The 13,834-nt window shown below is 38.7% G+C and overlaps 1 protein-coding gene across 2 annotated transcripts in view; it reads left to right on the top strand.

Annotated features, from left to right (window-relative positions):
• The window catches only part of PSMA3 (proteasome 20S subunit alpha 3), a 32,970-nt gene extending 24,111 nt beyond the window's left edge, over window positions 1–8,859 (top strand). For both annotated transcript variants that reach the window (XM_006144845.3, XM_014586417.2), the window contains 5 exons: window positions 712–777; window positions 2,304–2,350; window positions 6,029–6,096; window positions 8,135–8,199; window positions 8,697–8,859. In XM_006144845.3, the coding sequence (XP_006144907.1) occupies window positions 712–777; window positions 2,304–2,350; window positions 6,029–6,096; window positions 8,135–8,199; window positions 8,697–8,741 (291 nt within the window). In that variant the 3' untranslated portion in view covers window positions 8,742–8,859. The remainder of the gene's footprint in view (window positions 1–711; window positions 778–2,303; window positions 2,351–6,028; window positions 6,097–8,134; window positions 8,200–8,696) is intronic.
• Window positions 8,860–13,834: the final 4,975 nt, after the last annotated feature.

The raw sequence follows: 13,834 nt of genomic DNA, 5'->3' as shown, positions 1-13,834 counted from the left end.
GGGGATGGCCACACCCCAATCCCTTCTCTTCCATTTTCTCCTTTTGGGATCTTGGGCACACACGCACATGGCGCCCGACGTGAGTTTAAGCCACTGGGTCCGGGATTCAAACCATGGTTGACTACATGGGAGTCCAGCAACATAGCCATTATGTCATCTGCTGATCCCATCTTGGAGCTTTATCTTAACTTACTACCTTTTCTCAGCTGTTTATCTTCTGAATTTTTGTGTTTTCCCAGTTATAAAAAAGGAAGACTTAATATCTTTTGCCACAATATAAATTAAAAATGTGGGTTTAGTGAACTCATAGTGTGTCTCTCAGAGATATATAACTTTTATTTATCATTGTCATAATGCTATAACTTGTTTTTCATTGCTCTCCCCCAAAATATCTGTAATTCCAAGTGCGTATGATTACATAGTTTATTTTTCTTTGGATATATTTAATAAAAATAATATAAACTTTTTAGAATTTAGGTTTGTATATTAAAAATAATAGTTTTTTGGTATTTTAATTTTTCTAAGCACTTTGGCATTCACCATGATGTGTATGACTATACATCTCTATAATTGCTTTTTTTAAATTGCTTTTAAAAGTTAATTTCCTTTTATTAACTTTTAAATAAACAATAGTAGTAATTAATGATATGTAATAGTATACTAATTTAATTGAATGATTCCATATTTTTTGTCCTTTATTTTTATTTATAGGGTTATTGGGGCTGTGCCATTGGCAAAGCCAGACAAGCTGCAAAGACAGAAATAGAAAAGCTTCAGGTAATACACATTTAATACTTGATTTTCTTTTTTCTGTAATATCACTCTTATGCTGTGAAGTTTATCACCAGAAACTAAATCTTTCAGTCCAAGGAAATATACTGTGTGGCTTGATGTTTAGAGAAGAGAAGCAGAGCTTTCTGAAGATTCTCAGTGGTTAAACTTAAAAGCTGGTAGTAACACATTCTCTTCAGATTTGCATCATGGACTCCTTTATGTTTTTTTGTTGTTAGGTTTTTGTTGTAGGGTATGTACACTTGCTAGAGAGAGACAGGAGAGGGAAAGTGAGAAATGACTCCCTAGGGAGGATGGCCATGCCATGATCCTTTTCATTTTCCTTCTGAGATTTTGGGCATGCATGTACACCTATTTTAGGTGTGTGATTTTCAAGCCACTGGGTCCAGGACTCAAACTGTGGTTGGCCATGTGGGAATCAAGTACTTAACCACCATGCCACATGCTGACCCTCCCTTTTATAATTTTGAGGGTTACTATAAATCCTCAATCCAGAAAATACAAATTTTGACATAATTTTCTGACAAAATCCTTCATGGACCCACTCATAGACCCTGTGAGCCCTAAACTTGAGAATTTTGGTGTTTAAAATTTTTGAGTTAATGTCAAAGAATCAACTATAATAAAAAGCATTTTTTCCATGTAATTTTCCTTGGAACACACTTTTATGTCTTAGAAGTCTTAAATTGTGCCAGCTCTGTGGCTTGGTGGTTAAGGAAGCAATATTTCACATGGCTGACCATGCACTACGAGTCTTGGACCTGGCGGCTCGAGAAACATGCCAGGTGTGTGTGTGTTTATACAAAAATCCAGAGAGGAGGAAAAGATGGAGGAGAAGGGATTACATTGTGACTGTTCCCCATGGGGAGTACTTTGCCCTCTTTTCCCTTTGGCAAGCACATATACCCTCTAGTTCCCCCACTCCCCTAAAATAAGTTGTCTTATATTAAGAATCTGGCTGTTGGGACCAGCAGTTAGCATAATGGCTATGTCGCTAGACTCCCATGTAGTTGACCATGGTTTGAGTCCCAGACCCAGTGGTTTAAACTCACGCCGGGTGCGTGTGTGTGCGTGCCCAGGATCCCAAGAGGAGAATGGAGAAGGGATCCATCCACCTGGGGCTGATTTCTCGCTTTCTGTCTCTGTCTCTCTCTGTTTTTCCAGCGAGCACACACTCTATAGCAAAAACCTCTCAAAAAAAATTCATGACTGCTTTTGGTTTTATATCTGAGCATGCATCTGAACAGCATGGGTTACTGATAAAAATTAATGAAAGTGTTTCGGGGCCAGCAGGTAGTGTGGTGGTTAAGGGTGCTGGACTCCCACGTGTCTGACCATGGTTCAAGTCCTAGATCTGGCGGCTTTCTCTCTCTCTCTCTCTCAGTCTGTCCCTCTCTGGTCAAATTTAAATAAATGAATAAATCAATGAATGAGTGAATAAATAATAAATAAAGTAAAAAAATAGTATTTTTTCTTGTAAAATTAAGTTATAATCATTTTATTTCCTGTAGATGAAAGAAATGACCTGCCGTGATGTTGTTAAAGAAGTTGCAAAAATGTGAGTTGAAATTTCTCTTACCATACACAAAAATATTTCACTTAACATTCCCATGAGCATTAATTCTTTTTTTTAAAGAATTATTTTATTTAACTTTATTTATTATTATTATCATTATTATTTTCCAGTTTGATCAGAGAGAGACAGAGTTAGAGAGAGGAAGTGAGAAAGCAAGCCACCAGGTTTGAGACTTGAACTGTGGTTGGCCATGTGGGAGTCCAGCGCCTTTAACCACCATGCCACTTGCCTGTCCCCCCATAAGCATTAATTCTAAGAGGCTATTTTGTTTGAAATAACCTATTATATAATTTTTAGAAGGTGAATTTAACATTCTAAGAAGCCTCATTAACAAGAATGTTCAGAGCCAGCGGGTGGCATGGAGGTTGAGGCAGCTAGATCCCACATGGCTGAAAGGGTGATTTGAGTACTGGAACTGGAGGCTTGAAAATCTCGCCAGGTACCTGTGCATAAATGCCCAAAATCTCAAGAGGAGAATGAAAGAGAAGGGATTATGGTAAGACCATCCCCTCTTGGGTTGGGGGGTGGTATTTCACGTTCCTTCCACTCTTTCTCTCTCTCTAATAAGTGCACATGCCCTATGGCAAAAATCTAAAGTGTGTGAGTGTGTGTTCGTTTTAAGAGAATTTGCTGTAAGGGTGCATGTGCTCACCAGAGAGACAGAGAAATAGAAAGTGAGAAATCATCCCACAGGAGAATGGCCACACCCCAACTCCTCCTTCTCTTGTTTCCTCTCAGGCTTTTGGGCACATACACACACATACAGTGTGAGTTTTAAGCCTACCCAGTCTGGGACTCAAAACACGGTGGACTATGTGGGAGTCTAGCAATGTAACCATTACACTACCTGCTGGTCTCAGAATATTCATATTTTTAACTAAGTAATATTTTAAAGTAATGAATAGCTTAGAAAAAAATGGCTTTTGGCAAAATAAAACTTCTTTTTTAGGCAATAGGATTTAAGTTTAGGCAATAAGATTTAAGGGTAGGAGTCCATAGTGAAGCTTCACATGTTAGCTCTCAACTTCTCAAATTTTCTACATTGCAATAATAGTAATCTTACTATTTATTTAAGAAAGTTTCAAACTATGAATAGATTTATAGCTCATATTTATAGCTTTGTATGATTCACAATGCTGGCTCATTTATAACATATACTATTTTATAAATTAAATGTTTATAATTATACTTAGTTATCATTCAGAAAAGATGATTCACTTTTAAGTTCTTGTACCAAGATAAGCAGTACTTTGAAACATTTTTAAAAACAAGGTAAGAGGGCAACCCATTTTCTGGGACCCCTCCCTTCTTGGGAGCTCTGTTCTTTTCCTCTCCTTTCTTTCTGCTTTGCTGTACCTAACAACAACAACAACAGCAACAAAAACAGGTTAAGAAAGCTTGAATGGTTTATGTACAGTTACATAAAGTAGAATATTAATGTAATAGGTTTTTGAAATAATAACAAAGTCAGTAATACACCTCAGTGGTAATATTTCCAAAATTCATGATTCAGGATTAGCAGGTGGTATAGTGCTTAAGACACTATAGACTCCCACATGGCCAATCACTGTTTGAGTGCGAGATTCGTCTGCTTGAAACTTACACTGGGCTTAGTGCATATGTGCCTAAAATCTCAGGAGGAGAAGGAATTGTGGCATGGCCATTCCCCCTCGAGGGTAACTTCTCACTTTTTTTCTCACTATCTCTTTCTCTCTCTCACTCTAGCAAGCACACACACCCTATGGCAAAAACCTTTTAAAAAAATATTCTTGATTCCTTTATATCATAGAATGCAGGCATTCATTGTTTTTATTTTTTTTTAACTATCTCTTAAAATACCATTTATTTAGTCAGCATTTCAGACTTAAAAATTAAATAAATAATATCAGAGAATTCATTAAGAGCACTTCTAATTTCTGTGAACTAAAAACTACACAAACAAGTCTAATCAGTTCATTGTGCGTTAGTGTCTTGGGTTTTACATATAATACTGGATTTTTAGGAAAGTCATCATGCATTTTTGCATAGAAAAACATGTTATGACTTTCCCGATAACGTAATTATATATTAACATGGGGTCAGTAGGAGGCACAGTAGTTATGGTGCTGAACTCCCACATGGCCAACTGCACTTCAAGACCTGGACCTAATGATTTGAAACACTGGGTACATGTGCATGCTTACCCAAAATGCCAAGAGAAGAATAGAGGTGAAAGGATTGCACTGTGGCAATTCCCCTGGGGGGTGATTTCTCATTTTCTTTCTCTATCTCTATCTTTGTGGTGAGTGTGAGCACCCTGTAGCAAAAATTTCTCTCTAAAAAAAGAAAAAAAACACTGTATTTACATATTCTTTTATATCACTTTATTTTTACACCATAATCCAATTGTAGATTTGCTTTTATTTATTCACTTTATTTTATTAATTATTATTCAATTTGCTGTAGGACACACACTCACAGGAGAGAAAGGAAGTGAGAAAGTGAACAGCCAGGTCCAGGATTTGAACCACAATTGGCCATGTGAGAGTCCAGTGGCTTAGCAACCATGCCACCTGCTGGCCCAATTTTCTTTTATTTAAATGTGAAAAACTTTTAAAATTAAGGAATCTAGCTCCTTTAACCCCTTGGCCACAGGGCTGGCCCAATTTTATTTGTTAGCTACATTATATTTGCCAGAAAAGCTTAACTCCTTTAAATACACATTGTCTAAAACTTGTGTAGGTCAAAAATTAATACCCTTCAAGTCATTCATGCAGGTTCTGCCAGACTTTTCCAAGGTAACCTACTAAAATTATAAGCATACAAATTAGTTTCATTTTTTATTTCTTCTTTTTTGAGAAAGATTTTTGCTATAGGGTGGATGCTTTCCAGAGAGACAAAGACAGAAAGTGAGAAACCACCCTCTGGGGGGGGATGGCCACATCACAGTCCCTTCTCCTCCATTCTCTTCTCGGTATTTGGGCAGACAGGCATACACATGCACTTGGTCTGAGTTTTACACTGCTGGGTCCGGAACTCCAACTGTGCTCAACTGTGGGGGTCCAGCGATGTAACCATTACTCCATTTGTTGGTCCCTAAATTAGTTTTTTTTTTTTTAAATAGTTGGTTAATGAGTAGAAGAAAGAGAAATATAATGAAAAGGGTTAATGATGGCTTTTTCCCATTTGAATGTATGTTCTTTATAAGGTACTCTCTATAGTTATATCTTCCTTTTAACTATTTTACTTATGTTTTTATATTTTTAAAAATCTGTAATAGGGCATTTGCGCTCACCAGAGAGAGGTGAGGGGATGGTGAGAAAGCAAGCTGCCATGTCCTGAATTTGAACTGTGTTTGGCCATTGGGAGTCTAGTACCTTAATCACCACGCCACTTGTAGGCCTTTATAGTTATATCTTTTTAAAGTATCAAAATAAAATGAACTTGAGTTGTATAGGTAGATATATTCACTATTTTCCTGGTGAGCAAAAGTATTTTCTTTTATCTCAATGCATGTATGATTTGTCTCTTCTAAAGTTTATGATGATACAGACTATATATCAATAGGATGTATCTGCATAACTTTTATAAATACTTACATTAGACGTGGGAGTTTCAACTGTATTGATTGTGGGTGCATGAACTATAGTGTTTGTTAACCTTCCTCTTTTTTTGTCCTAGAATTTACATAGTACATGATGAAGTTAAGGATAAAGCTTTCGAACTAGAGCTCAGCTGGGTTGGTGAATGTAAGTTATTTTTACACACTTATTTGCATTAGGATTAATCTGTATTGTACCTAATTTACCATTTGTTCCCTTTTCTGATACAAAGAAAGCCATGTGCGTGTTCCCTTTCTCCTCTCTTCTGCAAGCACATATGACCTATGGCAAATATTAAATAAAAAGGGAAACTATTGACAACGTTAGTCTTTTTAAGAGAGGTTTTTGTCATAGGGTGCATGTACTTGCTGGAGAGAAAGAGACAGACAGTGAGAAATCACCTCCCAGAGGGATGGCCATGCTGTAATCTCTTTTCCATTCTCTACTTGGGATTTTCGAGCAAGCAGACACACACATCAAACATGTTTTTCAAGCTGCTGGGCCTAAGACTCAAACCCCAGAGTCAGTCATTTGTGATCTAGCACCTTAACCACCACGCCACCTGTTGGCCCTAGTTTCCTTTTTTGATACATCTATTGTATGTTTTTAAAAGGTATTACTGAGAAATCACCAATTTTTCTTCCTAGCATGTAAAATAATCATAGGACCTTAAGACTAGGATATCTTTTTGGGGGGAGGGGGGCAGAGGTTTTTTCACTATAGGGCGCGTGCGCTCGCCAGACAGACAGAGACATAGAGACAGAAAGTGAGAAATCACCCCTGGAGGGATGGTCATGCCGCAATCCCTTCACCTCCCTTCTCCTCTCGGGATCTTGGGCACGCATGTACACGTGCCCGGCGTGAGTTTTAAGCCACCGGGTCCAGGATGCGAACTGCAGTCGACTATGTGGGAGTCCAGCGACATAGCCATTACGCTAACTGCTGGTTCCCAAGGCTAGGATATCTTAAAACAATCTGGGACCAGCAGTTAGCATAATGTCTACATCGCTGGACTCCCATGTTAGTCTACTGCAGTTCAAGTCCCAGATCTGGTAGCTTAAACTCATGCCAGGCGTGTGTGTGTGTGTGTGTGTGTGCCCCCAAGATCCTAGAGGAGAATAGAGAAAAGGGATTGCAGTGTGGCCATCTCCCTGGGTGGGGGTGGGGGAGGGTTGAATTCTCGCTTTCTATCTCTGCCTTTCTGGCAAGTGCATGTGCCCTATAGCAAAAACCCCTTAAAAAAAAAAAACCTAATTATACTGTAAATTGATGCTGAACATTTCTAAGGCATAGCATAATTTATTCTTCATTTCCATAAGAGTTTAATTTGGGCACATAAAAGCAGTCTCCAAAAAGTCCAAGGGTAGTGTTGGGACCAGCAGATGGTGTAGTGGTTATATCACTGGACTCCCACATAGTTGACTACAGTTGAAGTCCTGGACCTGCTGACTTAAAACTCACTTTTGGCGTGTGTGCGTGCATGCCCAAAATCCCAAGAGGAGAATGGACGAAAAGGGATTGGGAAGTAGCCATTCCCCTAGGGAGTGATTTCTCACTTTCTGTCTCTGTCTCTCTGGCGAGCACATGTGCCCTATAGGAAATATCTCTTAAAAAAAACACTGAAAAAGGGAAACTTAATGGGTAGTGTATTATGATATAAATAAACCATGCATGGATTTCAAGGTTGTTTTGTACCAAAATAAGCTTATACCTTAATTTCACTTTCCACAAACTTTGAAGTTCCCTCACATAATCTTGTAGGAGAAATAGAAAAAACAAGCTCAAAGCATCTGGCATTACTCAGACCACAATTTTAAAACATTAGAAGAATTATACTTGTATACTGAGTAGACTATGTTATTGATAGTCTACACAGTCCACATTTTAACTTTTTTTTTTTTTTTTTTTTTTTGGAGAGGTTTTTGCTATAGGGCACGTGCGCTCACCAGACAGAGAGAGACAGAGAGATAGAAAGCGAGAATCACCCCCCCAGGGGGGATGGGCACGCGGCAATCCCTTCTCCTCCATTCTCCTCTCGGGATCTTGGGTGCACATGCACCCGGCGTGAGTTTTAACGCAAACCGCAGTCGACTACGTGGGAGTCCAACGACATAGCCATTACGCTAACTGCTGGTCCCAACAGTCCACATTTTAATCATGGAAAAATGTATGGGTTAATTTACAGTAACTAAAGGAAGACATGAAATTGTTCCCAAAGACATACGAGAAGAAGCAGAGAAATATGCTAAGGTAAGCCATACATAAAAATCTCCTCTAACCAAAAATCATGTGTTTAGTAGTAAATGAACTTGACTGATTTCTATTAAATAAGACTTAAAAGCTGAACTGAAAACTGAGAATAGAAGATTTCTAGGTTATCCTCAATGGGAATAAAGTTGTCCTACTTAAAAAATTAATTTGTTTCTTTTTTGGGGGGTAAGAATTGCAAGGGTTTTTGGGTTGCTTAATGCTTTCATACATATATATACACACATATATATGTATACACAAACACACACATATTTACATATATATTCTGTCAAGGACATGATCACTGATTGATGAGTGAGATTATACGTAGTTATCCTGTTATTAATCTCATTCTGAAACGGTTCATCATTCAGTTATAAACCAATGACTTTTTAATGATAAGTGTTTAATTTCTGGTTATGGTTTCCTAGCTTGCCAATGGGTATGGATTATAACAATATTAAGTTTATTTTAAACACTTATTTTTCTCTTATCAGGAATCTCTGAAGGAAGAAGATGAATCAGATGATGATAATATGTAATGTTTACTTCAGCATCTACTCTATTTTCAATTGCTACTACAGTCCCATGTTACTATTTAGTCCCATGGATTATATGTACCTACTGACCAATTTTCATTAAATTTTTGTTGTATAACTACTGAAGTTTGGTTAATACCTGTTTGACAAAATTGGTGGTGGTAATTAAGAACATTTACTTAATATTAAAGTATAGGCTTATGCCAACTTTAAAATGCTAGTTAAAATTCTGCAAAATGAGGCTTTGAGATCAAATTAATTCAAAGACCCATTCTATCATTCATCAAGAATTTAAAGATCACATACTGAATGGCTCTTAAATAAAAGTATATACCATCCTATCAGGGAAGTAGTTAGTTCATATTGCTTCCCATTTTCATATTTAGTAAAATGACTGTCAGTCATCAGTCCACGTTAGTGTTTAAGTGGGATGCACAAGAAAGATGCTTCAGTTTTAGATCATTTATCAAAAATAGATCTGATCAATAAAGTCCTATTGTCACTAAAACACCCACCAGACAGCACCAAAGAATGTCAGTAAGAATATACGTCATAGTGAATGTAAATAAGAACACACGTGAAAGTGATGTATAAAGAGAACTGTTGCTAAGTAATCAGTATTATGGTCGAGAAAAACACTCTTAACCTAAATAGTAATACAGCAGGAACAAACCACTTAAACTCAGGCCAGGTAGATGCACTGTTTATTGGACTAATGGCAGTATCACTTCATTTAACTGTTATTCTTTCCTAAGATGGTAATTTAGTCATGGAGTTTAGCTACAGAGTGTTGTCGGACTTTGAGCTTTTGTGTAGTTTAAATAGCAGATTATATCTTTTGTTTTAAAATTATTTATTTAACTTATTCATTCATTTTTAATTTGACTAGAGAGATACACAGATGAGAGAGAGAGAGAGAGAGAGAAGGTGAGAGAGCAAGCCACCAGGTCCAGGACTCGAACCATGGTCAGCCATGTGGGAGCACCCAGCGCATTAACCACCATGCCACCTGCTGGTCCCAGCAGATTATATCTTGGTAAGTATTTACCGGGACCAGCACATAACATAATGAATGTTTAGGTCGCTGGACTCCCACTTAGTCAACTGAAGTTTGAGTCCTGGATCCAGCAGCTTAACTTAAAGCCAGGCACGTGTGCATGCATGCTCAAGAGCCTGAGAGGAGGGAACCAGCAGTTAGCGTAATGGCTGTGTCGCTGGACTCCCACATAGTCGACTGCGGTTCGCGTCCTGAACCCAGTGGCTTAAAACTCACACCGGGCGTGTGTACGTGCGTGCCCACGATCCCAAGAGGAGAATGGAGGAGAAGGGATTGCGGCATGACCATCCCCCCTGGGGGGTGATTTCTCGCTTTCTGTCTCTGTGTCTCTCTCTGTCTGTCTGGCGAACACACGCACCCTATAGCGAAAACCTCTCCCCCCCCACCCCCCAAAAAAAGATCCTGAGAGGAGAATGTGTAGCCATCCCCATCCCCGGGGTGGATTTTTAACTGTCTCTTTGGTGAGTGTATGTGCCCTACAGCAAAAGTCTAAAAAATAAATAAATAACTATTTACTGTATGAAACAAACCAAAACCAGTATTTGATTACAGTGGCTTTAATGTAAAATTACCTGCTACATTTTACAACTCTCATATCTTAACACAAAGTGACAGAGGTGATGGTCTTGAAATAACACTCAAACAATATTAAATCTGAACTGTTTAAACACAGGTCAGTTGATTTTTCCTAATCTATGGTCATTCCTACGTGACAGGACATTAAAAAGTTCATGGAGGGGGCCAGCAGGTGGCGTTTAGGCACTAGATTGCCGCCTGCCGACCATGATTTAAGTCCTGGACTTGGCAGCTTGTTTTCTTACTTTCTCTCTCTCTCTCTCTCTCTCCCCCTCTCTCTCTCTCTGTTGCTCTGTGGTTAAATTGAAAAAGCAAATAATAATGAATAAAATTAAATTAAAAATTCTTGAAGAAAAAAGATTCATGGAAAAGTGGAATTAAAATACTATAGTTTTTTTTTTTTTTTTTTTTTTTTAGAGTTTTGCCGTTGAAGTCTTTTTTTTTTTTTTTTTAAGATTTTTGCCATTGGGTGTGTGTGCTCACTGGAGAAAGACAGAGGAACAGTGAGATGGAAAGTGAGAAATCACCCCTTGGAGATGGCCACACCAGATTCCCTCCTCCATTCTCCTCTTAGCATTTTGGTCTTACATGCACATGCACCTCATGTGATTCTCTAGCTGCCAGGTCCAGAATTCAAACTGTGATCAGCCACGTGGGAGTCCAGCGCCCTTAACCCCATATGCAATAATCCTTTTTAAAAGAACTGACAGTGGTTCCAAAGAAAGCTGTTTGAGCAGCTAAACCACTTAAAAGCTACCAAAGATGATATAATATCAGATAAATTAAAACAATTAAAGCATATACATTCCAAGTGGTTTTCATACACATAGATGGGAATACTAAATCATAGTTCAAATGTAGGGGCACTTTGTAACTACTGCTGAGATACAACTAGCTTCTTTGAGGGAAAAAAAGAGTACATTTTACTTTGACATTTAATACAAAATTTATTATAAGAAAAGATTTGGGCCAGCAGGTGGTGTAGTGGTTGAGGGCACTGGACTCCCACATGGATGACTATGGTTTGAGTCCCGGAATTGGTGGCTTGTTTCTCACTTTCCCCCTCCCTCTCTCTCTCAAGTTAAAAAAAATAATAATAAAGTTAAATAAAAATAATTCCTTAAAAAAAAGATTAAATACCTTGTTGGAGTAAATCATCTTGATATTGTTACCTAAAAAAACCATGTTTTAAAGAATAAAGTTTTGGTTCAGAGATGCCAAATAATACTGTATGTTTAGAATATAAAATCCCTTATCTGATTTGATGGTCCTTTTGCTTTTATTTCTGTTATTCATAAAGAGACCTAAAAAAGATATAAAAAGAAAAGTCACAGGTCAGTAATATATTTAACTGATTGAAACATTACTCATTTTACAGACAAGCAGCAAATTAAAATTACACATAGTATTTTTTCTAGTTTTATCAAAATATCCATATATCAGAATCCTATGAAACTAGAAGAATTCCCCAAATGAAAATTTTTTCATGTGTAATACTAACTTAATATTTCCCAGGACCAGTTCGTGGAGGGGGACAGCAGGTGGTGCTGGACACTCCCCACGTGGGTGAACAAGGTTTGAGTCCTGGACCTGGTGACTTGCTTTCTCACTGTCCCTCTCTCTCTGTCTCTCTCTCTGGTTAAATAATTTTTTTTTAAAAAAAGGTTTTTTAAAAATATATATTATTTCCCTAAATGTTGAATTCTTTACCTTAGGAATGTAACCCAGAATTAGCTTATTTTTTTTCTTTCCTGCACTGTACCATATTCACCTCGTATTCCCCATGACTAGGTTAAGTTTACTTTTTCTTTTTTTGAGCGGTTTCTGCCATAGGGCACATGCTCTCGCCAGACAGAAAGAGAGAGACAGAGAGACAGAAAGCGAGAAATCCCCCCCCAGGGGGAATGGCCATGCCGCAATCCCTTCTCCTCCATTCTCCTCTTGGGATCTTGGGCACGCATGCACACGTGCCCGGCGGACTCGAACTGCGGTCGACTACATGGGAGTCCAGCGACATAGCCATTACGCTAACTGCTGGTCCCAGAGTTTAGAGTTTACTTTTTCCATTGAGAGAGAGATAGGGAGATGACAGAGATATCCCCAACGGTCTTCATGCTTTGATCCCATTCACACACTTCAGACAGATCAAATTATGCAAGCAAGTGGGACCCACTGCTCAAATGTGATACCAGGATCTTCCCATAAGGCCTCACCATCATGGAGCCTTGCATCATCTCTGTGCTACTTAGGCTGGTCTGACTAGGCTACTTCATTTCTTCTCTTTATTTCTTCCATGAGTGAGAAATAGCAGCTTCAAAGAGTCTTGACACTGTGTTCTACCTCGGTGCTAGCCATCTGTGGACCATGAGCACATGTATGCCCACCACTCTATTCAAGGTGGTCTTGGGATGTGAACCTGGAACCCTCCCATGTGCATCAGCCTCTCAGAGCTTCACACTTTATCACTGCACCATGGTTCAGGTTCCTAGACTATTAATTGGTCTTTCCTAGGGACTCCCACCAACTAGCCAAACAAATCCTTCTAAAATGATTGTCAGCTTTCTTCCTGCTCAAAGCCCTTTACCAGCTTATTTAGTAATTGTCAAATGTTTATTTTAAAAAAAGAACTCCAAAATAAGAAACGTACTCCAACCAGGTAAAGCTTTTGTTTTACCACTGACCACATGTATGGATCTGTTATGATTGATTATGTATTATTATATATTATGATTATTTATTATAATATATATTCCCTAAACTGGGAGCTGTTTGATAGAAAGCAAGCCTTATGTCAACTGGTGAGCACATAGTAAGTGTTCTCATGTTAAAAAGCATGCCCAGCTGCAAATGCATGTTCCCCCAAAATCCCAGGAGGAGAAGGGATTGTGGCATGGTCATTCTCCCTAGAGGGTGCTTTCTTACCCTCTCTGGTGAGTGCAAGCACCCTAGGCCAAAAGAATAAAAGCCCACGAGACCAGCAGTTGGCGTTAATAGCTATGTCGCTGGACTCCTATGTAGTTGACCACGGTTCAAGTCCTAGACCCGGTGGCTTAAACTCACGCCAGGTACGTGTGCATGCCTGCCCAAGATCCCTTGAGAATCAAGGAGAAGGGATTGTGGCATGGCGAACCCCCTTAGGCAGTGATTTCTCGCTTTCTGTCTCTCTGTCTTTATGGCGAGCACACGTGCCCTCTTGTAAAAACCCCTTAAAAAAAAAAAAAAGCCCAGCCATGGTGGTCTGGTCTGTAAAGACAGTGCTTCATAGACTGAGACCATAAATGAGAGGCCTGGGTTTGATTCCTGGTCCTACCTGAAACCATGGTAGGACCACGTAGTATATGCCTATAATCACAGCAACACAGGAAGGCTGAGGTAGGAGGATTATGACCTTTAGACTGACCTGGGCATCAGTTAAACATACTGACCTTTTTTTTTTTTTTTAATTTGACCAGAGAAAGAGGGT

Source organism: Tupaia chinensis, unplaced genomic scaffold (genome assembly GCF_000334495.1).
Source record: "Tupaia chinensis unplaced genomic scaffold, TupChi_1.0 Scaffold000133_1, whole genome shotgun sequence".
Taxonomy (NCBI): domain Eukaryota; kingdom Metazoa; phylum Chordata; class Mammalia; order Scandentia; family Tupaiidae; genus Tupaia; species Tupaia belangeri.
Note: the sequence above shows the minus strand (reverse complement) of the source record. Positions and strands in the feature narration are given on the sequence as shown.